The 27,548-nt window shown below is 46.9% G+C and overlaps 3 protein-coding genes across 3 annotated transcripts in view; 1 reads left to right on the top strand and 2 right to left on the bottom strand.

Moving 5' to 3' along the window:
• The window catches only part of LOC138359100 (streptococcal hemagglutinin-like), a 34,453-nt gene extending 26,466 nt beyond the window's left edge, over positions 1 to 7,987 (top strand). Inside the window, exons 2-3 of the mRNA XM_069317807.1 lie at positions 2,181 to 3,528; positions 7,537 to 7,987. Of these exons, the coding sequence (XP_069173908.1) occupies positions 2,181 to 3,528; positions 7,537 to 7,987 (1,799 nt within the window). The remainder of the gene's footprint in view (positions 1 to 2,180; positions 3,529 to 7,536) is intronic.
• Positions 7,988 to 13,087: 5,100 nt separating this feature from the next.
• LOC123773308 (fork head domain transcription factor slp1) lies at positions 13,088 to 15,157 on the bottom strand. Its single transcript, XM_045766913.2, has one exon. The coding sequence runs from the start codon at positions 14,609 to 14,611 to the stop codon at positions 13,274 to 13,276; it is 1,338 nt and encodes a 445-aa protein (XP_045622869.1). The 5' UTR covers positions 14,612 to 15,157; the 3' UTR covers positions 13,088 to 13,273.
• On the bottom strand, positions 14,758 to 24,981 carry LOC123773264 (uro-adherence factor A-like). Its single transcript, XM_069317806.1, has 3 exons — positions 24,858 to 24,981; positions 18,777 to 20,903; positions 14,758 to 14,972 (listed from the first exon to the last, which is right to left on the bottom strand). The coding sequence occupies exons 1-3, from the start codon at positions 24,979 to 24,981 to the stop codon at positions 14,758 to 14,760; spliced, it is 2,466 nt and encodes an 821-aa protein (XP_069173907.1).
• Positions 24,982 to 27,548: the final 2,567 nt, after the last annotated feature.

The following is a 27,548-nucleotide window of genomic DNA, read 5'->3' as shown; positions in this document are numbered from 1 at the left end:
CCCCTTGTTCACGTCCCACCAGTGTTGAATAGTTTATCCTGATTTACCCGGTCGATTCCCCTGAGGATTTTGTAAGTTGTGATCATGTCTCCCCTTACTCTTCTGTCTTCCAGTGTCGTAAGGTGCATTTCCCGCAGCCTTTCCTCGTAACTCATGCCTCTTAGTTCTGGGACTAGTCTAGTGGCATACCTTTGAACTTTTACCAGCTTCGTCTTGTGCTTGACAAGGTACGGGCTCCATGCTGGAGCCGCATACTCCAGGATTGGTCTTACATATGTGGTGTACAAGATTCTGAATGATTCCTTACACAGGTTCCTGAACGCCGTTCTGATGTTAGCCAGCCTTGCATATGCCGCAGATGTTATTCTTTTTATGTGGGCTTCAGGAGACAGGTTTGGTGTGATATCAACTCCTACATCTTTCTCTCTGTCTGTTTCATTAAGTACTTCATCTCCTATTCTGTATCCTGTGTCTGGCCTCCTGTTTCCACCACCTAGTTTCATTACTTTGCATTTACTCGGGTTGTGCGTGTGTGTGCGCGCGCGCGCGCGTGGTGTGTGCGTGAGTGTAAATCACAAAAATTAACACATGATGAAAAATGTGACAGTGTTAATATTCTCTAACGTACGTATGCTATCATTATCCATGTACGGGTCTATTGACCCATAGGATGCTGCCTCTATTCATACCCATCCAACCCCAGTCATATTTGTATCATTCTACCTCACTTCACTTCACCTCTCTCCTGCCTATATATGTCCAAATCTATGTACTTGTAACTCGTCCTTCTGAAGATGTAGTATTAAATACGAAAGTACTTAAGGACATTCCTGTTTCAATTCTTCCTCCGTGGTCTGACACTGTATATATATATATATATATATATATATATATATATTATATTATAGTATAAAAATATATTTTTAAAAGTACATTTTTATTATATTTAACATTCAGTTTATTTTTTTTTATTACAAATAGATTTACTGATACTGCATTTAGTAAAAATATAATTATTATATATTTATATTTTCTCTTCGGAAGTCACCAGAGTTTGTTAGCAAGACCTGCACCGTTGTGTACCGTTGTGTGTACCGTTGTGTGTACCGTTGTGTGTACCGTTGTGTGTACCGTTGTGTGTACCGTTGTGTGTACCGTTGTGTGTACCGTTGTGTGTACCGTTGTGTGTACCGTTGTGTGTACCGTTGTGTGTACCGTTGTGTGTACCGTTGTGTGTACCGTTGTGTGTACCGTTGTGTGTACCGTTGTGTGTACCGTTGTGTGTACCGTTGTGTGTACCGTTGTGTGTACCGTTGTGTGTACCGTTGTGTGTTCCGTTGTGTGTACCGTTGTGTGTACCGTTGTGTGTACCGTTGTGTGTACCGTTGTGTGTACCGTTGTGTGTACCGTTGTGTGTACCGTTGTGTGTACCGTTGTGTGTACCGTTGTGTGTACCGTTGTGTGTACCGTTGTGTGTACCGTTGTGTGTTCCGCCTTGCTTACGATGTCATTTTCGTATTGTCTTTCTGCCTCTCTTCTCATCCTGACATATTCATTCCTGGCACTCTGGTATCTTTCTCTGCTCTCCAGTGTCCTGTTATTCCTATAGTTTCTCCACGCCCTTTTACTTTGCTGCTTAACTAGCCTACATCTCTGATTAAACCATGGGTTTCTCATCTTCATTTCATTGTTTCCTTTTGGATCGGGACAAATTTGTCTGCTGCTTCCTTGCACTTCTGCGTGATGAAGTCCATCATATCTTGGGCCGTCTTTCCCCTGAGCTCTGTTCCCCATGTTATATCTGTTAGGAATTGTCTTATCCCCTCATAGTTTCCCTTCCGGAATGCCAGGCTTTTGTTTTCAGTACCGCTGTGAGTACCCCTGTGAGTACCCCTGTGAGTACCCCTGTGAGTACCACCGTGAGTACCACCGTGAGTACCGCTGTGAGTACCGTTATAGTCATCCTCAATTGATGACAGTATTAATACTATCTGGTTAAACGAATGAAATACCAGACCTGATAAGCGCTATCTCAGGCCTACTATAATAATATATATCTTATGTTAGCCCCTAGTAATATCCTGCCATTATCCTGCCCTTCTACAAAATTATTAGCAAAAACCCGTAAAATAAAAATAAAAAATCCTGGATATGCTGCTTCTGGAAGCTTTCCTTATTAGGACTCCTCAATAGCTCAGTCGATAGAGCCTTCGTCTCGCACACGTGGGTCCAGGGTTCGAGTCCCCTAGAGCCCAGCGGGGGATGTATATGTTGCCAGCGCTGCCTCCCTCGACGCCTGCCACAGTCCTGTAGCACCAACAGTAGTACCAACAGTAGCACCAACAGTAGCACCAACAGTAGTACCAACAGTGGTGTCAACAGTAGTACCAACAGTAGTACCAACTGTAGTACCAACAGTAGTACCAACAGTAGTACCAACAGTGGTGTCAACAGTAGTACCAACAGTAGTACCAACTGTAGTACCAACAGTAGTACCAACAGTAGTACCAACAGTGGTGTCAACAGTAGTACCAACAGTAGTACCAACTGTAGTACCAACAGTAGTACCAACAGTAGTACCAACAGTGGTGTCAACAGTAGTACCAACAGTAGTACCAACAGTAGTACCAACAGTGGTGTCAACAGTAGTACCAACAGTAGTACCAACAGTAGTACCAACAGTAGTACCAACAGTGGTGTCAACAGTAGTACCAACAGTAGTACCAACAATAGTACCAACAGTAGTACCAACAGTGGTGTCAACAGTAGTACCAACAGTAGTACCAACAGTGGTGTCAACAGTAGTACCAACAGTAGTGTCAACAGTAGTACCAACAGTAGTGTCAACAGTAGTACCAACAGTAGTACCAACAGTAGTACCAACAGTAGTACCAACAATAGTGCCAACAATAGAGCCAACAGTGGTGTCAACAGTAGTACCAACAGTAGTACCAACAGTGGTGTCAACAGTAGTACCAACAGTAGTACCAACAGTAGTACCAACAATAGTGCCAACAATAGAGCCAACAGTGGTGTCAACAGTAGTACCAACAGTAGTACCAACAGTAGTACCAACAGTGGTGTCAACAGTAGTACCAACAGTAGTGTCAACAGTAGTACCAACAGTAGTGTCAACAGTAGTACCAAAAGTAGTACCAACAATAGTGCCAACAGTGGTGTCAACAGTAGTACCAACAGTAGTACCAACAGTAGTGTCAACAGTAGTACCAACAGTAGTACCAACAATAGTACCAACAGTGGTGTCAACAGTAGTATCAACAGTAGTGTCAACAGTAGTACCAACAGTAGTGTCAACAGTAGTACCAACAGTAGTACCAACAATAGTGCCAACAGTGGTGTCAACAGTAGTACCAACAGTAGTACCAACAATAGTACCAACAGTGGTGTCAACAGTAGTACCAACAGTGGTGTCAACAGTAGTATCAACAGTAGTACCAACAATAGTACCAACAGTGGTGTCAACAGTAGTATCAACAAGAGTACCGACAAAAGTACCAACTTTTGTTGGTACTTTTGTTGGTATCAACAATGTACCACATCTGTTGGTGTAAGATGATTGAAAGGATCAGCCTAAACTGACTGTTGCACAAAATAGGCAGGTTAGGGGAGGGGGTCTATGGATTTGTTAAAGGACGGAGCACAGCAAATTGTATAGTTAATTACTTGGCTAATGACACGGCTAGGTACTCTATTTGTTGACATCAAAGGAGCCTTCGACAAAGCACAGGGGATTGCGATCCTGGACGAGCTTGCATGCATGGGTGTCAAGGGGAGACTCATGAAATGGGTTGAAGACTACCTCACAGGAAGGAAAGCCAAGGTTTGCTTCAATGGAGCAGTCTCCAGAACAATGAGTATGGAACTCGGGACCCCCCAAGGCGGAGTCTTAAGCCCCACACTATTCAATGTACTTATGAACACCATTGCAAATATTGATTTTCCGGAAGGAACACAACAAGTGGGATATGCAGATGATATCCTAATACAAGCTCCCACCTTGGGAAAAATTAAACAGTCCATTGAACTCCTTGGAAGGAAATGTATTGAGCTCGGTTTCACTCTCTCCACAAGCAAGACGAAGGCATACTCTCATCACAAGCGGGGAGAAAATGATGAACTACAAATTAATGGTGTAACACTTGAATGGGTTGACCACTATCGGCACCTTGGCGTCACTGTCGGCTCTAACAAGGGGAAGAAAGAGGAGCTCAACCAACTCATAGGAACATGCAAAAGTCGACTCAGGGCACTGAAAGCCATGACCTGGAATGGACATGGAGCCTCTATTGCCGTGCTTAAAATGATGTACACAGCCTATGTGCGCTCCGTCATAGACTATGCCGCACCAGTTCTGTGCACCTACTTCCAAAGCGATATGAAAAGGCTCGAAAGCATTCAAAATGAAGCCATGACAATCATTCTTGGAGTTCCAAGATCTGCCAAAACGTCTAATCTACGAGAGGAGTTGTCCCTCCCCACTGTTAAAAGCAGAATTCAGGAGCTGAATGCTAAGCTTGCAATTAGGATAGCCAGAGATCCCCATTACAATGATATTGCTAAGAAAAAACTGAGCACTGTGCTACTTTCAGGGGGAAACAGGAGAAGCAAAAAATGGCATCACAGATCAGTCTGCTACCTGGAAGAGCTTCACCTGCTTGAGCAAGCCCGTGAGCTCCTGCCTGTAGAGAGGTTACCTCCCTGGAAGAATGACTCAGGCAGGATTATCATAAATGAAATGGCAATGAAAAAATCCAACATAATACAACAAGAAATGAGGCACAAGTATCTCGAGGACATTTATAAAGAAGCCGGAGATGAACTAGATCAAATCTACACTGATGGGTCATCTAATCCTGTCAATGGCAGGGCTGGTGCAGCATACACGGTAATCAAGGATAATACTTTCCAACGCAGAAATGAAGAAAAAGCGCGTATTGAGAACTATGCGTCTTCAACGCAAGCAGAGCTAACTGCATTTGTTATGGCGTTAGGGTTTCTTGAACGGAACACTAATGGTGCAGTGATTTGCACTGATTCAAAAGGAGCACTGCAAAGCCTAACTATAAATCGGGCAGAAAATCTTGCGATAGTCGCTGAAATTAAGAGAGCTGTGAGAGTACTTACCAATCAGGGAAGAGTCATCAAGTTTCTGTGGATCCCCTCCCATGTTGGGGATCCCCTCCCATGTTGGAATATGTGGGAATGAACGAGCAGATGTGCTGGCTGCTGAAGGCGCTGAAGGAGACCATATTGAATACTTCATACCCAAGACTCTGCTACAAATTAGAGGTATTGTCAGGCAACATCACCGTGACAAGGTAACTGAGGAAAGGAGGATAGAAGCACAAACCAGTGAATCTATACGATGGTACAACATGGTTGCAGCTGGCAATCCCAATCATTATGGACGAAGAGGAGGAGGACGAGGGAGAGAATCAGTAATAGCGAGAATCCGTCTTGGATACTAATATCCATGGAGATATGGAATGGAAACAACAGTTGATCAGCGGAGTTGCAGAATCTGTGGTGAGAGTGACGGACACCGCCTTGACCACTATCTACGTGAATGTGAACACCTGAGATACATTAGAAATATGTGTAGAATAATAAACCCCACATTATTTGAGTTAGGAAAACACTATTTGTCAAATATTAATACTGGTCTTAATTTTAAAAGATTCCCCATTTTGCACCCGCAAGATAACGTAAGCTTTTAAGGGTTGACAAATGTTACTCTCCTTGTATGAGGAGCTGTTCACTTCAGACAGTTAAGCAAGTCCCAGCTGTGTCTGGGTACAAGTGACAGGATGAACAACCCGGCGGGTTTTCTTCCTATTGGGGAGTGTTGTACATGCTGCTATGGCAGTATGTCCACTCACAGGATGAGTGGCGCTGCCCAATACTGTCACTATGGCGGTGTGTCCACTCACAGGATGAGTGGCGCTGCCCAATACTGTCACTATGGCGGTGTGTCCACTCACAGGATGAGTGGCGCTGCCCAATACTGTCACTATGGCGGTGTGTCCACTCACAGGATGAGTGGCGCTGCCCAATACTGTCACTATGGCGGTGTGTCCACTCACAGGATGAGTGACGCTGCCCAATAGTGTAACTATGGCGGTGTGTCCACTCACAGGATGAGTGGCGCTGCCCAATACTGTCACTATGGCGGTGTGTCCACTCACAGGATGAGTGTCGCTGCCCAATACTGTCACTATGGCGGTGTGTCCACTCACAGGATGAGTGGCGCTGCCCAATACTGTCACTTTGGCGGTGTGTCCACTCACAGGATGAGTGGCGCTGCCCAATACTGTCACTATGGCGGTGTGTCCACTCACAGGATGAGTGACGCTGCCCAATACTGTCACTATGGCGGTGTGTCCACTCACAGGATGAGTGACGCTGCCCAATACTGTCACTATGGCGGTGTGTCCACTCACAGGATGAGTGACGCTGCCCAATACTGTCACTATGGCGGTGTGTCCACTCACAGGATGAGTGACGCTGCCCAATACTGTCACTATGGCGGTGTGTCCACTCACAGGATGAGTGGCGCTGCCCAATACTGTCACTATGGCGGTGTGTCCACTCACAGGATGAGTGGCGCTGCCCAATACTGTCACTATGGCGGTGTGTCCACTCACAGGATGAGTGGCGCTGCCCAATACTGTCACTATGGCGGTGTGTCCACTCACAGGATGAGTGGCGCTGCCCAATACTGTCACTATGGCGGTGTGTCCACTCACAGGATGAGTGGCGCTGCCCAATACTGTCACTATGGCGGTGTGTCCACTCACAGGATGAGTGGCGCTGCCCAATACTGTCACTATGGCGGTGTGTCCACTCACAGGATGAGTGGCGCTGCCCAATACTGTCACTATGGCGGTGTGTCCACTCACAGGATGAGTGGCGCTGCCCAATACTGTCACTATGGCGGTGTGTCCACTCACAGGATGAGTGACGCTGCCCAATACTGTCACTATGGCGGTGTGTCCACTCACTGGATGAGTGGCGCTGCCCAATACTGTCACTATGGTGGTGTGTCCACTCACAGGATGAGTGACGCTGCCCAATACTGTCACTATGGCGGTGTGTCCACTCACAGGATGAGTGGCGCTGCCCAATACTGTCACTATGGCGGTGTGTCCACTCACAGGATGAGTGGCGCTGCCCAATACTGTCACTATGGCGGTGTGTCCACTCACAGGATGAGTGGCGCTGCCCAATACTGTCACTATGGCGGTGTGTCCACTCACAGGATGAGTGGCGCTGCCCAATACTGTCACTATGGCGGTGTGTCCACTCACAGGATGAGTGGCGCTGCCCAATACTGTCACTATGGTGGTGTGTCCACTCACAGGATGAGTGACGCTGCCCAATACTGTCACTATGGCGGTGTGTCCACTCACAGGATGAGTGGCGCTGCCCAATAAACTCGCCCTCGGGGCGAAATTAAAAAAAAATATATAAGTAGTGTCAACAGTGGTTTCAACAGTAGTACTGTGTTGTCAACAGTAGTACCGACAGTGTTGTCAACAGTAGCACCAACAGTAGTACCAATATTGTTGTCAACAGTAGCACCAACAATAGTACCAACAGTGGTGTCAACAGTGTTGTCAACAGTAGTACCAACAGTGCTGTCAACAGTAGCACCAACAATAGTACCAACAGTAGTACCAACAGTGTTGTCAACAGTAGTACCAACAGTGTTGTCAACAATAGTACCAACAGTGGTGTCAACAGTAGTACCAACAGTGGTGTCAACAGTGGTGTCAACAGTAGTACCAACAGTGGTGTCAACAGTAGTACCAACAATGGTGTCAACAGTAGTACCAACAGTGGTGTCAACAGTAGTACCAACAGTGGTGTCAACAGTAGTACCAACAGTGGTGTCAACATTAGTGTCAATAGTAATGTGAACAGTAGTGTCAACAGTAGAACCAACAGTAGTGTGACCATGGAGTGATAGTCCATAAAATGAGATCAACAGGTATAACGGGTAAAGTGAGGCGTTGGATTTTTATCTTTCTGTCAAACAGAATACAGAGAGTGACGGTCACTCAAATACCATCACTTAAATACCAAGTCCCAAGGAGTGTCCCTTGGGCTTGAAATAAGATCAAGCCCATGTGCAGTGAAAGGCTCTGTACCCCTATGGGGCCTCGTAGCCTGGTGGATAGCGCGCAGGACTCGTAATTCTGTGGCGCGGGTTCGATTCCCGCACGAGACAGAAACAAATGGTCAAAGTTTCTTTCACCCTGAATGCCCCTGTTACCTAGCAGTAAATAGGTACCTGGGTGTTAGTCAGCTGTCACGGGCTGCTTCCTGGGGGTGGAGGCCTGGTCGAGGACCGGGCCGCGGGGACACTAAAGCCCCGAAATCAACTCAAGATAACCTCAAGATACCCCCAGGACACAGTCCTTGCACCACTGCTATTGCTCATTCTTATCTCAGATATAGACGAGAATACTAGTCGCAGCTTCGTGTCATCCTTTGCAGATGGGACAGAAATCAGCATGAAAATTTCCTGTGTTGGAGAGACTGAAAACCTTCAGGCGGATATTAATAAGGTATTCGATTGCTCAAGTGAAAATTACATGACTATTAACGGTGACAAGTTACAGGAACTTAGGTATGGGCTGGGAACTTCCGGCCCGCGGGGACGCTAAGCCCCGGAAGCACCTCAGGGTAACCTCAGGGTAAGGTATGGTGGAAATGAAAAAGTTAAACGAAGCACAGGATACAGGACACAATTAGACCTACTCAGAAGGAGAGCAACAGGTAAAAGATCTGGGAATTATGATGTCTGACGACCTAACTTTTAGTGAACATAACCGAGCAAATATAGCGGCGGCGGCCAGGACAATGATAGGATGGGTTATGAGAACGTTCAAATCCAGAGACCCCACAGTAATGGTAATACTATTTAAATCACTGGTGATGTCCCGTCTTGAGTATTGCTCGGTACTCACTTCCCCTTCCAGAGAGATCTCTGAATTAGAGAGAAGACAGAGAACTTATACGGCACGCACAGAAACGATAAAGCATCTAAATTATTGGGACCGTCTCAAAGTTATCAAAATATTCTCGCTGGAAAGGAGACGAGAAAGGTATCAAATAATATATACAGGGAAGATACTTGAAGGCCAGGTCCCAAATTTACACAGAAGAATAACAACATACTGTAACGAAAGGTATGGAAGCAAAACAGAATAGAAAAAGTGAAGAGTAGACGTGCCATAGGCACATTCAGAGAACACAGTCTGAACATCAGAGGTCCACAGGTGTTCAACACCCTCCCAGCAAGCATTAGCAATATTGCTGAAACAGAGGTGGATGTATTCAAGAGCCACTTAAGTTCTTGCAAGAAGTGCCGGACCAGCCAGGTCCAGTTGGATATGTGGGCCTGCGGGCCGCTCCAAGTAACAGCCTGGTGGATCAAGTTATTACAAGTTGAGCCTGGCCTCAGGTCGGGCTTGGGGTTTAGAAGAGCTCCCAGAACCCCATCAACCAGGTATGATCCAGGTAGTCTCATCAGTAGTGCCAACAGTAGAACCAACAGTAGTACCAACAGTTGTGTCAACAGTAGTACCAACAATTGTCAACAGTAGTGTCAACGGTAGTGTCAACAGTAGTACCAACGGTAGTGTCAACAGTAGTACCAACGGTAGTGTCAACAGTAGTACCAACAAAGGAGCCACTGCAGGCCTTCAATATAATCCATATATTTACAAGTTTAAGACACGAATTAGGTAATGAGTAAATAAACATTAAATTCCTCTATTTCCCCTCTAAAATTGAAACACGATATATATATATATATATATATATATATATATATATATATATATATATATATATATAATATATAATATATAATATATAATATATTGGGAGCGGTCTTTCTTGTAAACATATGTTGTTGAATATGACTGAAAGGGTATCTCTTTCCAGGCGATTAACAATGCACAAACAACAGGGCTCCATAAAGGAACATATAATCTCTTCTCACAACCAGACCATCACCAGAGAAATCTTAAAAAGCAACACAGAAATCATCGATAAATACAGCGATAGCAGGAGACTCGACATCAGCGAGGCACTACACATCAAAAAGTCAACACCAGCAATTAACAGCCAACTAATGCACAACTATATTCCACCCACTTCAAGACCCTGAACCAACATAGAAGCAGCAAGAGGAAGTATGGGCCAATAGGCCTTCTGTAGTTACTTCCATTCTAATGTTTTTCATACTCAATTTATACCCATTGTTTCGTGTTCTGGCATATTCTCTGTCACCTCACCCAAAACGATGTATGATGTATTTTATGTGTAAACTAAGTCTTTGAAAACGTAATAAGCATTACGAAATGTGTTCAGGCATCAGACCAGAAATAAAGAATGGAATTTTGGAGAGTTAATTTATCTATTACCTTCGACAGTGAAGAAGAACGTACGAAATATTGAGAAGATTCGTGTTAGAATTATTAATCTTACACTTTCTGTCATATTCAACAATAACTTATATATATATATATATATATATATATATATATATATATATATATATATATATATATATATATGTATATGTCGTACCTAGTAGCCAGAACGCACTTCTCAGCCTACTATGCAAGGCCCGATTTGCCTAATAAGCCAACTTTTCATGAATTAATTGTTTTTCGACGACCTAACCTACCTAACCTAACCTAACCTAACTTTTTCGGCTACCTAACCTAACCTAACCTATAAAGATAGGTTAGGTTAGGTTAGGTAGGGTTGGTTAAGTTCGGTCATATATCTACGTTAGTTTTAACTCAAATAAAAATAACTATTTACTCATACATAGTGAAATGAATAAATAGCTTTATCATTTCATAAGAAAAAAAATGAAAAATATATAAATTTAGGAAAACTTGGCTTATTAGGCAAATCGGGCCTTACATAGTAGGCCAAGAAGTGCGTTCTGGCTACTAGGTACGACATATTATATATATATATATATATATATATATATATATATATATATATATATATATATATATATATATATATATATATATATGTATATATATATATATATAAAAATAGGGGTGGTATGAGGGGAAAAGATTAAAGTGTTTAGTGACACTCCACAAGGTCTTTTCTGAATACTCTTTATTTTCTTCTTCAAGGCTGTGGGTCCCTACAATTGCATCAGAGGTGGTATCCCTAATATATATTATATATATAATATTATATATATATATATATATATATATATATATATATATATATATATATATATATATATATATATATATATGTCGTACCTAGTAGCCAGAACTCACTTCTCAGCCTACTATGCAAGGCCCGTTTTGCCTAATAAGCCGAGTTTTCATGAATTAATTGTTTTTCGACTACCTAACCTACCTAACCTAACCTAACCTAACTTTTTCGGCTACCTAACTTAACCTAACCTATAAAGATAGGTTAGGTTAGGTTAGGTAGGGTTGGTTAGGTTCGGTCATATATCTACGTTAATTTTAACTCCAATAAAAAAAAATTGACCTCATACATAATGAAATGGGTAGCTTTATCATTTCATAAGAAAAAAATTAGAAAAAATATATTAATTCAGGAAAACTTGGCTTATTAGGCAAATCGGGCCATGCATAGTAGGCCAAAAAGTGAGTTCTGGCTACTAAGTACGACATATATATATATATATATATATATATATATATATATATATATATATATATATATATATATATATATATATATATATATATATATATATTGTATACCTAATAGGCCAAGTTGCGTAAGAAGCCCAATTTTCCTGAAATAATATATTTCTCAATTATTTTTTATTATATATTCAGCTTTCAATTACAATACATAATTGATTTTTTTTTAATTTCATTGAAAACTAACAGGAATTTCATCTTACTTAACCTACCTAACCCAACCTTACCTACCTAACCTAACCTAACCTATCCTATCCTTACATAACCTTACTGTCTATAATTGATGCCCTTAATATAACAGAGTATTATTATTAGAAAGAACCAATCCGGAAAGAAATATTTTAAAATAACTAAAATCATTTGGCCTGTTAGTCTAATCGGATCTTGCCTTCTAGGCCAAGTATTACGGTTCTGACTATTTGGCATGACATTAGTAGTAGTAGTAGGCATCCAGCAGTCTTAGCAGAATATTGAGTTACATTTATATATATATATATATATATATATATATATATATATATATATATATATATATATATATATATATATATATAAGCTAGCAAACATTTTAATTTTAGTTGGAAATTGTAGATTAAATTTCATTTGTGGGTGATTAGGGAGTGTAGCAGTGGAGGAGGCAAGTGGTGAAGTGGTGCAGCATAAGGGACGGTGTGTGTGTGTGTGTGTGTGTAGCGGGGCCACCAGAGAGCTCAGGACACATGCGCAGAGCCTTGACGGCGGACACAGGCACGTGCTGAACACACCCAGCGGGCCGGACACTTGACAGCTGCTCTAGAGTTCGTTGGAAAATGTCTTTTATAAAATATGGTTTATTACGTAGACAGCTCCATCCGCGCTGGTGTTAATAGATAGATTTCAGACAACTGATGACTTGTTAGTGTGTGTTCGCGGTAGTACAGGGCTACTAGCGCGTAGGGAGAGACAGGTAGCAGATGGATAGGAACAGAGGATAGGTGTGTTGCCCACGAGGAGGCAAGGAGCTCGTCGAGCATTGATAGGAGGGAGGGAAGGGAGATGGAAATACGTGGCTAGAGGCTAGGAGCTGACTGCGCAAGGAGGCGAGGCAAGCTATAGCGAGGACTAGAAGGCCGAACAAGGAAATGAGAAAGCGGCCTCAACAAGTATATGAGCGGAATGAAAGTAGGGAGCCTGGAGCAGGGGCTAGGCGCGGGCTAGGGGCAGGAGCTAGGCGCGGGACAGGGGCTAGGCGCGGGCTAAGGGCAGGAGCTAGGCGCGGGCTAGGGGCAGGGACCGTGGGCTAGGGGCAGGGACCGTGGGCTGGTTCAGCAGGCTTGTAAGAAAACACGTAACTGTCTTAATAATTATTATTTTACGATATATAATTTACAACTTTTATACACATAGTGCTGTACAACGTTGGCGCGCGCCACAGTCAGGGACTGAAGACAACACACCAGACATACATACATACAGTATATACAGCTCCCCTGGCCGCCCACCGTGGCCGCCCACCGTGGCCGCCCACTGCGGCCCGACTAGCTGGGCCGCGCCACAACCGTCACGGGTTTGAATACGGGCTGGCGGGCCGTCCCGTCGCTGCTGGTGGTGGTGACGACGCTGGTGCTGGGGCTGCCTGGGGCTCCGACCCCCGCCACCCCCAGGCCGCCGCCCACCATGCCAGGGCCGAGGGCGGCGGTCATGCCCCCCAGGGTGTGGCCGAGGCCCGCCTGGGAGAGCAGGGAGTTCCGGTAAACGTCGTAGTGGGAGAGGGCGTGAGCTCCGGCCAGGCCGCCCAGCAGGAGGGATGGGTGGCCGCCCAGCGTCGACGGCGGCCCACTCACGGGCGTGTCGGCCAGCAAGCGGTCCACGCTGAACGACGTGGTTGGCGGGTGGGAGGCTGCGGGCGTGAGGGCGGTGGGCTTTGGGAGGCCCGCGGGCGGCGCTGGGCCCGTCAGCGGGGCTGGACCCGCGGGCAGCGGGCTGGTATAGTACGAGGGAGAGTACCCGCGGTAGAGTGCGGCTGCGGCAGCTGCGGCAGCCGTGGCTTGCTGATACAGGGGAGTTGAGGCCAGGGATCCCGGGAGAGCCCCTGGCAGGGACACGGGGAGTGAGCCCGGTGCCAGCGCTCCCCCGAGCCCTGCGGCGGCCGCAGCCGCAGCGTACGGCGCCAGGCCGAAGGGTGGATAGCAGCCGAAGCGGCCGAGAAGGGACTGCTTGAAGGCGGCCAAGCGGTTGCGGGAAGCTGTGGTGGAGCGGCGCCGCAGCTTGCCCGTGGTGCCGCCGATAAACACGTCGTCGGCCGAGGGGTCGAGCATCCAGTAGTTGCCCTTGCCCGGGTCGTCGTAGTGACGGGGAACCTTAACAAAACACTTGTTAAGACTCAAGTTGTGACGGATGGAGTTCTGCCACCCTTGTTTGTTCTCCCGGTAATACGGGAAGTTCTTCATGATGAACTCGTAGATGCCGTTGAGGGTGAGCCGCTTCTCGGGCGATGACCTGATGGCCATCATGATGAGGGCGTTGTAGCTGAAGGGCGGCTTCTCGTGCTTCTTCTTCTCCTCTCCGTCTTTCTTCTCCTCGTCTTTCTTGACGTCTTTGTCGTCCTTGTCGGTGTGGTCCTCGGCCTCCGACTCGGACATGGCGCCGGGGCTGACGGCGCCCGTCACGTCAATGTCCACCTCGTCGTCGTCGTCGTCGTCCGCTGTGGTCATCTCCACGTCGTCCATGAGGAGCTCGTCCTTGGGCACGTCCCTAGGAATGGCGGTGGGGTTGTCGAGCGCCGTCTCCGGCAGGATGGAGTTGATGGAGAAGGCGTGTTTGAGTGGCGTGCGGGCCATGGCTGAGCGGGCGTCCCACGCGGCCACGCTTAACATGGTCAGTACAACAGGGCGTGGGTCCAGGGCGCCGCCACGCCCTAATCCTTCACACACGCAACAATTGGATACAAATCAAAATCCATAATGGGTGTCCGGAGTGTCACTGGCCGCGGAACCTGCCTCCTGCCCCCACGGTTTAGCTGTTACTGTCCGTCTGTAATGGTATTGAGATCTTCTTGTACTGCCCACCCTGTTCCTCGCCAGGCTCCTCCCCCTCGGCCGCCACTGGTCCCGCCCCCTCTACCGCTCCACCAATCCAGCAGCTGTTCGCGCCGCAGACTCCGCCCACTGGCGCCGGCGGGCCGTGATTGGTTGCGCCGCGTGCGGGGGCGGGGCGGCGTCCGCCAAGCCCTCAATACTGAGGTGTGAACGTGACTTGATCTCAATAAGGGAAATCTGCTATCTACACGACGCTGATGCAACGCCACACACCTCAACCCTGCAGTGCCAGGCGAGGAGAGCCTGGCACTCACACCGGCACCATGTGTGCCAGGCCGGGGGTCGAGGCAGGCGGCGAGGGCCACCTGGAGCCCTCCTCAGCTGCTCCACAAATATTATGAACCCAGACTTAACACGTGTTGTTCTTGCCGTCTGGGTGGGCTCCGTATTCCCCACGGCCAGGCACGCCGGCCCTCGCAGCCCATAACAAATTATTCACCCATTTTCTGCCAAATATTTTTTTTACATTCGCGTATCTGATGGCTGCATAATTTTTGGCTTGTAAAATATATCAATACTGTACTCGCTAAGTAATCACTGTAACCGGAGCCGCAGTATCCTTTGTGAGTCAATTATTATTAGCATCTGTATTATTACCATTAGTAGTAATGGAAATGTCTTATCCCAGACATAATAACATGGGAAACACGTTCATAATAGGCAGTGGTTTCGGTCACGAAGGATAAGAGGATTGGAGCTAGGATAACAGCCTCGTTAGACGTCCGGTCCTTACCACCCACTCCGACCTGGACGAAGCACTCAGCAGAGTGCGAAAAATTTGCTGAATATTCTTTACATAAAATTCACAAATATATAAGTTTTTTTTATTATTTTACATTATTAACATTAATTACATTAAATAAATGGAAGTGCGTAGTGAGATAACGTGCTGCCATCTGTTACTCTATTAGTAACTAGCGATGTTACCAGGCCAGCGATGTGTTTATTATTATAACTATGTCTCGAGGGGCAAGTTTATTGGGCAGCGTCACTCATCCTGTGAGTGAACACACCGTCATTGGGTCAATATTGGGCAGCGTCACTCATCCTGTGAGTAGACACACCGCCATAGTGACAGTATTGGGCAGCGCCACTCATCCTGTGAGTGGACACACCGCCATAGTGACAGTATTGGGCAGCGTCACTCATCCTGTGAGTGAACACACCGTCATTGGGTCAATATTGGGCAGCGTCACTCATCCTGTGAGTGGACACACCGCCATAGTGACAGTATTGGGCAGCGTCACTCATCCTGTGAGTGAACACACTGTCATTGGGTCAATATTGGGCAGCGTCACTCACCCTGTGAGTGGACACACCGCCATAGTGACAGTATTGGGCAGCGCCACTCATCCTGTGAGTGGACACACCGCCATAGTGACAGTATTGGGCAGCGCCACTCATCTTGTGAGTGGACACACCGCCATAGTGACAGTATTGGGCAGCGTCACTCATCTTGTGAGTGAACACACCGCCATAGTGACAGTATTGGGCAGCGCCACTCATCTTGTGAGTGGACACACCGCCATAGTGACAGTATTGGGCAGCGCCACTCATCCTGTGAGTGGACACACCACCATAGTGACAGTATTGGGCAGCGCCACTCATCTCGTGAGTGGTCACACCGCCATAGTGACAGTATTGGGCAGCGCCACTCATCCTGTGAGTGGACACACCACCATAGTGACAGTATTGGGCAGCGTCACTCATCCTGTGAGTGGACACACCACCATAGTGACAGTATTGGGCAGCGCCACTCATCCTGTGAGTGGACACACCACCATAGTGACAGTATTGGGCAGCGCCACTCATCTCGTGAGTGGTCACACCGCCATAGTGACAGTATTGGGCAGCGCCACTCATCCTGTGAGTGGACACACCGCCATAGTGACAGTATTGGGCAGCGCCACTCATCCTGTGAGTGGACACACCACCATAGTGACAGTATTGGGCAGCGCCACTCATCCTGTGAGTGGACACACCACCATAGTGACAGTATTGGGCAGCGCCACTCATCTCGTGAGTGGTCACACCGCCATAGTGACAGTATTGGGCAGCGCCACTCATCCTGTGAGTGGACACACCGCCATAGTGACAGTATTGGGCAGCGCCACTCATCCTGTGAGTGGACACACCGCCATAGTGACAGTATTGGGCAGCGCCACTCATCCTGTGAGTGGACACACCGCCATAGTGACAGTATTGGGCAGCGCCACTCATCCTGTGAGTGGACACACCGCCATAGTGACAGTATTGGGCAGCGCCACTCATCCTGTGAGTGGACACACCGCCATAGTGACAGTATTGGGCAGCGCCACTCATCTTGTGAGTGGACACACCGCCATAGTGACAGTATTGGGCAGCGCCACTCATCCTGTGAGTGGACACACCGCCATAGTGACAGTATTGGGCAGCGCCACTCTTCCTGTGAGTGGACACACCGCCATAGTGACAGTATTGGGCAGCGCCACTCTTCCTGTGAGTGGACACACCGCCATAGTGACAGTATTGGGCAGCGCCACTCATCCTGTGAGTGGACACACCGCCATAGTGACAGTATTGGGCAGCGTCACTCATCCTGTGAGTGGACACACCGCCATAGTGACAGTATTGGGCAGCGCCACTCATCCTGTGAGTGGACACACCGCCATAGTGACAGTATTGGGCAGCGTCACTCATCCTGTGAGTGGACACACCGCCATAGTGACAGTATTGGGCAGCGCCACTCATCCTGTGAGTGAACACACCGCCATAGTGACAGTATTGGGCAGCGCCACTCATCCTGTGAGTGGACACACCGCCATAGTGACAGTATTGGGCAGCGCCACTCTTCCTGTGAGTGGACACACCGTCATAGTGACAGTATTGGGCAGCGCCACTCATCCTGTGAGTGGACACACCGCCATAGTGACAGTATTGGGCAGCGTCACTCATCCTGTGAGTCGACACACCGCCATAGTGACAGTATTGGGCAGCGCCAGTCATCCTGTGAGTGGACACACCACCATAGTGACAGTATTGGGCAGCGCCAGTCATCCTGTGAGTGGACACACCGCCATAGTGACAGTATTGGGCAGCGTCACTCATCCTGTGAGTCGACACACCGCCATAGTGACAGTATTGGGCAGCGCCAGTCATCCTGTGAGTGGACACACCGCCATAGCAGCATGTACAACACTCCCCAATAGGAAGAAAACCCGCTGGGTTGTTCATCCTGTCACTTGTACCCAGACACAGCTGGGACTTGCTTAACTGTCTCAAGTGAACAGCTCCTCAAACAAGAAGATTAACATCTACCCACCCCCAATCTTACGTTATCTAGCGGGTGCAAAATGGGGGAACATTTTAAAGTGATGTATCAGCACGGGGACGAAACTGTGTTCCTAACTCAAAGTGTGTTAGATATTCTATACACACATTACCACAGTTGGCATTACCACAGGACAAGTGTTGTTGGTCCTCGACCACATTCAATATATTGTATTTTCTTCCACAGTAACATAAACTTGCTCAAAAAATATATATTTTGCATGTGCGAGCACTTAAAAATGCACTTTCCCCTAAATAAATCACTTTAAATAAATCTTTAAATAAACACTATGAAAAAAATCACGAAATATCCTCGTAATTTAGCAACAAACTTAATGGAATATTTTGTAGGAAAAAATTAAGTATGCTTTATCATATATTTATCGCAAGTGATTTATTCAAGGGGAAAGTGCATCTCTAATGGCATTTAAATACAATATATATTTTTCAAGTGCACGTTAAAATACATAATATGATGTTAAAATTCATGTTATAATGTAAATACAATATATATATATATATATATATATATATATATATATATATATATATATATATATATTATATATATATATATATATATATATATATATATATATATATATATATATATATATATATATATATATATAGCCCGGTAAATCTGATATTGCAGCAGCAGTGAGGGCTCCGTTGGTGGTGAGGGCTCCGTTGGTGGTGAGGGCTCCGTTGGTGGTGAGGGCTTCGTTGGTGGTGAGGGCTTCGTTGGTGATGAGGGCTTCGTTGGTGGTGAGGGCTCCGTTGGTGGTGAGGGCTCCGTTGGTGGTGAGGGCTCCGTTGGTGGTGAGGGCTCCGTTGGTGGTGAGGGCTCCGTTGGTGGTGAGGGCTCCGTTGGTGGTGAGGGCTCCGTTGGTGGTGAGGGCTCCGTTGGTGGTGAGGGCTTCGTTGGTGGTGAGGGCTCCGTTGGTGGTGAGGGCTCCGTTGGTGGTGAGGGCTCCGTTGGTGGTGAGGGCTCCGTTGGTGGTGAGGGCTCCGTTGGTGGTGAGGGCTCCGTTGGTGGTGAGGGCTACGTTGGTGGTGAGGGCTCCGTTGGTGGTGAGGGCTCCGTTGGTGGTGAGGGCTTCGTTGGTGGTGAGGGCTCCGTTGGTGGTGAGGGCTCCGTTGGCGGTGAGGGCTCCGTTGGTGGTGAGGGCTCCGTTGGTGGTGAGGGCTCCGTTGGTGGTGAGGGCTCCGTTGGTGGTGAGGGCTCCGTTGGTGGTGAGGGCTCCGTTGGTGGTGAGGGCTCCGTTGGTGGTGAGGGCTTCGTTGGTGGTGAGGGCTCCGTTGGTGGTGAGGGCTCCGTTGGTGGTGAGGGCTCCGTTGGTGGTGAGGGCTCCGTTGGTGGTGACGGCTCCGTTGGTGGTGAGGGCTCCGTTGGTGGTGAGGGCTCCGTTGGTGGTGAGGGCTCCGTTGGTGGTGTGGGCTCCGTTGGTGGTGAGGGCTCCGTTGGTGGTGTGGGCCCCGTTGGTGGTGAGGGCTCCGTTGGTGTGGGCTCCGTTGGTGGTGTGGGCCCCGTTGGTGGTGAGGGCTCCGTTGGTGGTGTGGGCTCCGTTGGTGGTGAGGGCTCCGTTGGTGGTGAGGGCTCCGTTGGTGGTGAGGGCTCCGTTGGTGGTGAGGGCTCCGTTGATGGTGAGGGCTCCGTTGGTGGTGAGGGCTCCGTTGGTGGTGAGGGCTCCGTTGGTGTGGGCTCCGTTGGTGGTGTGGGCTCCGTTGGTGGTGAGGGCTCCGTTGGTGGTGAGGGCTCCGTTGGTGGTGAGGGCTCCGTTGGTGGTGAGGGCTCCGTTGGTGTGGGCTCCGTTGGTGGTGTGGGCTCCGTTGGTGGTGAGGGCTCCGTTGGTGGTGAGGGCTCCGTTGGTGGTGAGGGCTCCGTTGGTGGTGAGGGCTCTGTTGGTGGTGAGGGCTACGTTGGTGGTGAGGGCTCCGTTGGTGGTGAGGGCTCCGTTGATGGTGTGGGCTCCGTTGGTGGTGAGGGCTCCGTTGGTGGTGAGGGCTCCGTTGGTGGTGAGGGCTCCGTTGGTGGTGAGGGCTCCGTTGGTGGTGAGGGCTCCGTTGGTGGTGAGGGCTCCGTTGGTGGTGAGGGCTCCGTTGGTGGTGAGGGCTCCGTTGGTGTGGGCTCCGTTGGTGGTGAAGGCTCCGTTGGTGGTGAGGGCTCCGTTGGTGGTGAGGGCACCGTTGGTGTGGGCTCCGTTGGTGGTGTGGGCTCCGTTGGTGGTGAGGGCTCCGTTGGTGGTGAGGGCTCCGTTGGTGGTGAGGGCTCCGTTGGTGGTGAGGGCTCCGTTGGTGGTGAGGGCTCCGTTGGTGGTGAGGGCTCCGTTGGTGGTGAGGGCTCCGTTGGTGGTGAGGGCTCCGTTGGTGGTGAGGGCTCCGTTGGTGGTGAGGGCTCCGTTGGTGGTGAGGGCTCCGTTGGTGGTGAGGGCTCCGTTGGTGGTGAGGGCTCCGTTGGTGGTGAGGGCTCCGTTGGTGGTGAGGGCTCCGTTGGTGGTGAGGGCTCCGTTGGTGGTGAGGGCTCCGTTGGTGGTGAGGGCTCCGTTGGTGGTGAGGGCTCCGTTGGTGGTGAGGGCTCCGTTGGTGGTGAGGGCTCCGTTGGTGGTGAGGGCTCCGTTGGTGGTGAGGGCTCCGTTGGTGGTGAGGGCTCCGTTGGTGGTGAGGGCTCCGTTGGTGGTGAGGGCTTCGTTGGTGGTGAGGGCTCCGTTGGTGGTGAGGGCTTCATTGATGACGAAATAGCACTTGATAATGCTGTCACCTATTGATAGTGAGGGTTTCGTTGATTGTGAGATCTCAATTATGATCACAATTGACACTATTGTTTAGTATTGACAGTGACGAGGTGGTGTTGTTAGGGCAGCTTGGGCCAGTAAGGAGGTACTGGCTGTTAACGTGTCTTATAGCGTCTTCATCTTGATGCAACCCCAAGTTGATGGTAAGTTTCCAGAACTGGCTGTGGCCAGTAGTAGTGCAAGGAATAATGGGGGGATAAATTATACGTAATTACACCTTCACCAATATATTATCAACTTCACTAATATATATATATATATATATATATATATATATATATATATATATATATATATATATATATATATATATATATATATATATATATATATGTCGTACCTAGTAGCCAGAACGCACTTCTCAGCCTACTATGCAAGGCCCGATTTGCCTAATAAGCCTAGTTTTCATGAATTAATTGTTTTTCGTCTACCTAACCTACCTAACCTAACCTAACCTAACTTTTTCGGCTACCTAACCTACCTAACCTAACCTAACCTAACCTTTTTCGGCTACCTAACGTAACCTAACCTATAAAGATAGGTTAGGTTAGGTTAGGTAGGGTTGGTTAGGTTCGGTCATATATCTACGTTAATTTTAACTCCAATAAAAACAAATTGACCTCATACATAATGAAATGGGTAGCTTTATCATTTCATAAGAAAAAAATAAAAGACAATATATTAATTCAGGAAAACTTGGCTTATTAGGCAAATCGGGCCTTGCAAAGTAGGCCGAGAAGTGCATTCTGGCTACTAGGTACGACATATATATATATATATATATATATATAATGTATATATATATAATATATATATATTTTTTTTTTTTGGTGATATATACAAGAGTTGTTACATTCTTGTACAGCCACTAGTACGCGTAGCGTTTCGGGCAAGTCCTTAATCCTATGGTCCCTGGAATACGATCCCCTGCCGCGAAGAATCGTTTTTTCATCCAAGTACACATTTTACTGTTGCGTTAAACAGAGGCTACAGTTAAGGAATTGCGCCCAGTAAATCCTCCCCGGCCAGGATACGAACATATAATTATATCTCTAAGTATTACTACACAATTTTACACTGTCACTTTCACTCAGGACTTCAGGAGACAGGTGTGATATCCACCCCGAGATCCGTCTGTCTGTCCGTCTCTTGAAGGATTTCATCTCCCAATTGATTCCTTGTTTGTGGCCTCCAGGTTCCTTCTCTTAGTTTCATTACCTTACAGTTGCTTGAGTTATACTCTCGATGCCATTTGTTGGACTATTCCTTCAGTTTGTCCAGGTCATCTTGCAGCCTCCTGCTGTCTTCCTCTGTCTTAAGCAAACATTGAAAGAAATTAATCTATTCCCTCTGGAAGTTCATTTACATATATTAGGAACAGGATTAATTCGAGAACTGAACCCTGTGTGACTTGGCTAAAGGCATCTCGCCCCTCTGAGACCTCACCCTAAACAGTGACGCTCTGTCCTCCTTTGCTTAGGTACTCCCTTGACCCCTTGAGTGCTTCCCTGTCACTCATGTCTGCATCTTTAACTTGTGCAGCAACTTTTTATGGGCTTTTGTGTCAAAGGCTTTCTGACAGTCCAAAAATATAATCTGTCTCCCTACACTTTCTTAATTAAACCTTTGAGGCAAGATTTACCATCCCTGAGTCCCACGCTGGTGGTGGTGGTGGTGTTACAAAGTTCTCTCACTCCAGATCTTCTGCTAGTTCTCCTCACACTCTTCTCCATAACCTTGCATGGTATGCACCTTAGTCCAGGTATGCCTGTAGTTCAGTACCTTCTGTGTGTCTCCCTGCTAGAGTACTGGGAGACAAGGTGGTACGCTAGAGTACTGGGAGACAAGGTGGTACGCTAGAGTACTGGGAGACAAGGTGGTACGCTAGAGTACTGGGACTACATTATGGCTGTCTTCCAACTTTCTGGTATTGATTTTGATTGTTGCCGCCGGAGGCGGCTAGTTTAATGTAGTAGTTTATTGTTGTTATTGTGCAGAGATCCTTTACTGCTAGAATCCACTCTGTAAAACATCTAAACTATTGGGACCGACTAAAGAGCCTAAATCTGTACTCCCTTGATCGCAGGCGGGAGAGATACATAATAGTTTACTCGTGGAAAATATTAGAGGGGCTGATCCCAAACCTGCACACAGAAATAACATCACATGAGACCAGAAGACATGGCAGGATGTGCAGAATACCCCCGTTGAAGAGCAGAGGTGCAACGGGTACTCTGAGAGAGAACTATCAACATCAGAGGCCCGAGACTGTTCAACACGCTTCCACTACACATAAGGGGCATAACTGGCCGACCCCTCACAGTGTTCAAGAGAGAACTGGATACGCACCTCCAAAGGATACCTGATCAACCAAGCTGTGACTCATACGTCAGGCTGCGAGCAGCCGCGTCCAACAGCCTGGTTGACCAGTCCGGCAACCAGGAGGCCTGGTCGACGACCGGGCCGCGGGGACGCTAAGCCCCGGAATCACCTCAAGGTAAGGTAACCCCATACTCATCCTGTGAGCGGTAGCGCAAAAGCATTACAGAGGGCACAAAAGGTCTTTATCAGACCTCATCTTAGATTATTACATAAACAATTTCATCTATCCTTCACACCTTATAATTACAATGTCAGCTAGTTACAGAGAATGTTCCATTTCAAGAGCTATATATTTACAGTAAGTCATTATACATTAATGGTAGGTCTTGTCGCTAATACATAATAGTTTGGCCAATGGGGATATTACAGAGTCATAGGGGAGCTTCTGTTTATTATTAGTCCTCACAACACACTACTTGCTTCCCAATCTCATATGTCGTTCATCTACTGGAAGCAAAATGTGGATACAGTGCAAGGATTTCAGGTATTTTATCCATGGTAATAAGAACGGTTGCCATATCATACAGAGTGAGCTTAGATTTATCTCTAAATGGCTCAATTTTACTACAATCCAAGATATAGTGTTCGAGTGTGTGTCCGTGTCTTTGTCCACACACTTTACACTTTACTTCATCTAGATCCCTATACAAGCCGAACTGCCAGAGATACTTGTAGCCAAGTCTTATACGAGCTGTGACAACATCTGTTAGTCTACTGACTTTGTTACTTGCCCCATACACATGTTTTACTTCACACATTTCATTGTGATGAACAATGGACCTGCTAGTTCCAGTTTGCACTGTTCTGCTTTCTTCAAATCCATCCAGGAGTTCTCGTCTAATGACACTTTTAAGAGACCTATTTGATAACTCAAGATTCCGTTCAATACTGTCTTTATTTACTGCATCCTTAGCAAGGGCGTCAACTTTACCATGTTCCTGCAGGCCAATGTGAGAAGGAATCCACAACATTTTTATATATACCCTCTTGGTAAGTATTCTTATATATCTATATCTGGCTTCTGAGACAAGCACGTTATTGCTTGATTCCAAACTGTTTATTGCTCGTAGTGAGGAAAGGGAGTAGGAAATAATTAAGCTGTCTACTTCAGTGTTGTCAATAATTTCGAGTGCTACCAGTATTGCTACCAACTCGGCTTGCATTGTGGACGCCCAGTTACTAATTCTTATATTCCTTTGAATTGTGCTGCCATCGGGCTGATAAGCAATAACAGCACTTCCTGCCCTCCCTGTAGCTGTATTGAGTGATCCGTCAGTGTATATGGTCTGTGCTATGTTGTTTTCAGTTTGTATATTGTGAATGTGTTCTATGGTGCTTAATTTAGCAGCAAGCTGAGCATGAGGGTTGCTTGTGATTAGTTTCTTGGTGGGGTATGCAGGGGTCAGGATGTCAAAAGGTACTATCTGCCAGGGTGGAAGGAAGTGCTGTACTCTTTCATCTGTATATACATCGTGCAGTCCCATCATTTTAATGAGTGGCTGTTCTTTGAATCCATTTAGACTCGCTAGTTCCGTTACGTATGTGTTCTAACAGTTCAACTGACACAATGTTTTTGTTATCACGCAGAAGCTTTAGTCCCATCATAAGGTTGATTTCAAATGTTCTATCTCGAATGCTAAGTATATTTAATTCTTTCCGCATGTTGAGAACTTTGGTAGTTATAGGACAGCCAAATAGAATTCTGAGTGCCTCATTTTGCATTTTTTCCAGTCTATCAATACTTTTGTCATTTTGCAGGACCAAAGCTGGTGCATGATAGAACTATACACTATGGCGAGTGGCAAGCAGTGCTTCTGCACACTCTTTCAGTACCCATGATGAGATTCCGTCTGGCCCAACAGCCTTTCTCACGTCCAGATCCAACAGATGCCTCTACCTTGAGGCTACCTTGAGGTGCTTCTGGGGCTTAGTGTCCCCGCGGCCCGGTCGTCGACCAGGCCTCCTGGTTGCTGAACTGATCAACCAGGCTGTTAGACGCGGCTGCTCGCAGTCTGACGTATGAGTCACAGCCTGGTTGATCAGGTATCCTTTGGAGGGGCTTATCCAGTTCTCTCTTGAACACTGTGAGGGGTCGGCCAGTTATGCCCCTTATGTGTAGCGGAAGCCTCTTGACCTCATCTCTGGTAATTTCGAACCCTTCCAAGGCCGCCTGGTTTACTGCCACCTCTCTTAGTTCAGGGACTTCACATCGTTCCACTGAGAAGACCTCCGTTAATCTCTTGTTGAGTTCTTCACACACTTCTGTTATTCTCTGTTTACCTGTCCTCACCCGTTCTAAGTTTCATCACCTGTTCTTTCACTGTTGTTTTCCGCCTCATGTGACTGTGGAGCAGTTTTGGTCGGTTGTGGCCTTGCTATATCATTTTCATACTCTCTCTCTGCTTCTCTTTTCACACTAACATACTTATTCCTGGTTCTCTGGTATTTCTCTCTCTCTCTGCTTTCTGATGTTCTGGTATTTGGGAAGTTTCTCCACCCCGTTTTGTTCAATTCATTTGCTTCCATACATGCCCTATTAAACTACAGTTTCTTGTTTTGCTTCCCAATTTTTTTTCTTTTGGGCCGGGACAAACCTGTTTACTGCCTCCTGATAATGTTGGGTGACATAGTCCATCATGTCTTGTATGGACTTAGTTATGAGTTGTGTCCTATGGTATACCCCTTAGGAATTTCCTCATCTCATAATTTCCCTTTCGGTACGCCAGCCCTTTATTTTCTAGTTTTTTTTTTAGATACTCCTAGCTCTATCAGGCACTCAAAGATCAATACACTGTGATCACTCATGCCCAAGGGAGCTTCGAACCTAACCTAACCTAACCTAACCTAACCTAACCTAACCTAACTTCTCTTATATCCGACTCATTCAGGGTGAATATCAGTTCTAGCATTGCTGGTTTGTCTTCCCTTATTCATGTGGGTCCCTTGACGTGTTGGCTTAGAAAGTTTCTTCTTGCCACATCCAGTAGCTTAGCTCTCCATGTGTCTGGTCCTCCATGTGGGTCTCCGTTCTCCCAATCTATCTTCCCATGGTTGAAGTCTTCCATGATTAGTAGTCTGGATTCGTTCCTGCTAGCGACAGAAGTTGCTCTCTCTATTATATTGATGGTGGCCAAGTTGTTTCTGTTATATTCCTATCTGTGTATTTTGTCATTTGGTGGTTAGGGGGCCTCGTAGCCTGGTGGATAGCGCGCAGGACTCGTAATTCTGTGGCGCGGGTTCGATTCCCGCACGAGGCAGAAACAAATGGGCAAAGTTTCTTTCACCCTGAATGCCCCTGTTACCTAGCAGTAAATAGGTACCTGGGAGTTAGTCAGCTGTCACGGGCTGCTTCCTGGGGGTGGAGGCCTGGTCGAGGACCGGGCCGCGGGGACACTAAAGCCCCGAAATCATCTCAAGATAACCTCAAGATGACTATAAGTTTTTGTCCTTCAATTGCTATGGTGACTGTTATGTAGTCACTATAACCTTCACAGCCCTGGATATCCATCTCAAAACTCCAGTCTTATCTTATCAGCAGAACTTCTCCCACTCCACCTCTTCCTTCTCCCTCTTATCTTACTTTCCTTACTACATATTATGTGTATGTATGTGTGTGTGTGTGTGTGTGTGTGTGTGTGTGTGTGTGTGTGTGTACTCGCCTAGTTGTACTTACTTAGTTGTGCTCGTAGAGGATTAGCTGTGGGTCATTGGTCCCGCCTCTCAACTGTCAATCAACTGGTATACAGATCCCTGATCTACTGTGCTCTACCATATCTTCATTTGAAACTGTGTATGGAGTCTGCCTCCATACACAGTTTCTACTTAACTACATAAAGCAATCTATCTATTAACTATTCCGACACTGAGTAAATTCTTTCTAATGTCTCTGTGGCTCATTTGGGTACTAAGTTCCCACCTGTGTCGTGTTCCCGTGTTCGTGTTCCACCCGTGCCAAATGGTTTGTCTTTGTCCACCCTCTCAATTTCCCTGAAAATTTTGCAGGTGGTTATCATGTCTCCACTTACTCCTCTGTCTCCAGGGACGAGAGATTTAGCTCCCCTAGCCTTTCTTCGTAGCTCATACCTCTCAGTTCCAGGACTAGTCTGGTGGCATACCTCTGTATCTTCTCTAACTTCGTCTTGTGTTTAACTAGGTATGGACTAGGCTGGAGCTGCATATTCCAGGATTGGTCTGACATAAGTGGTATACAGGGTCCTGAACAATTCCTT

The sequence above is a fragment of the Procambarus clarkii genome, chromosome 89 (genome assembly GCF_040958095.1).
Source record: "Procambarus clarkii isolate CNS0578487 chromosome 89, FALCON_Pclarkii_2.0, whole genome shotgun sequence".
Classification (NCBI taxonomy): Eukaryota; Metazoa; Arthropoda; class Malacostraca; order Decapoda; family Cambaridae; genus Procambarus; species Procambarus clarkii.
Note: the sequence above shows the minus strand (reverse complement) of the source record. Positions and strands in the feature narration are given on the sequence as shown.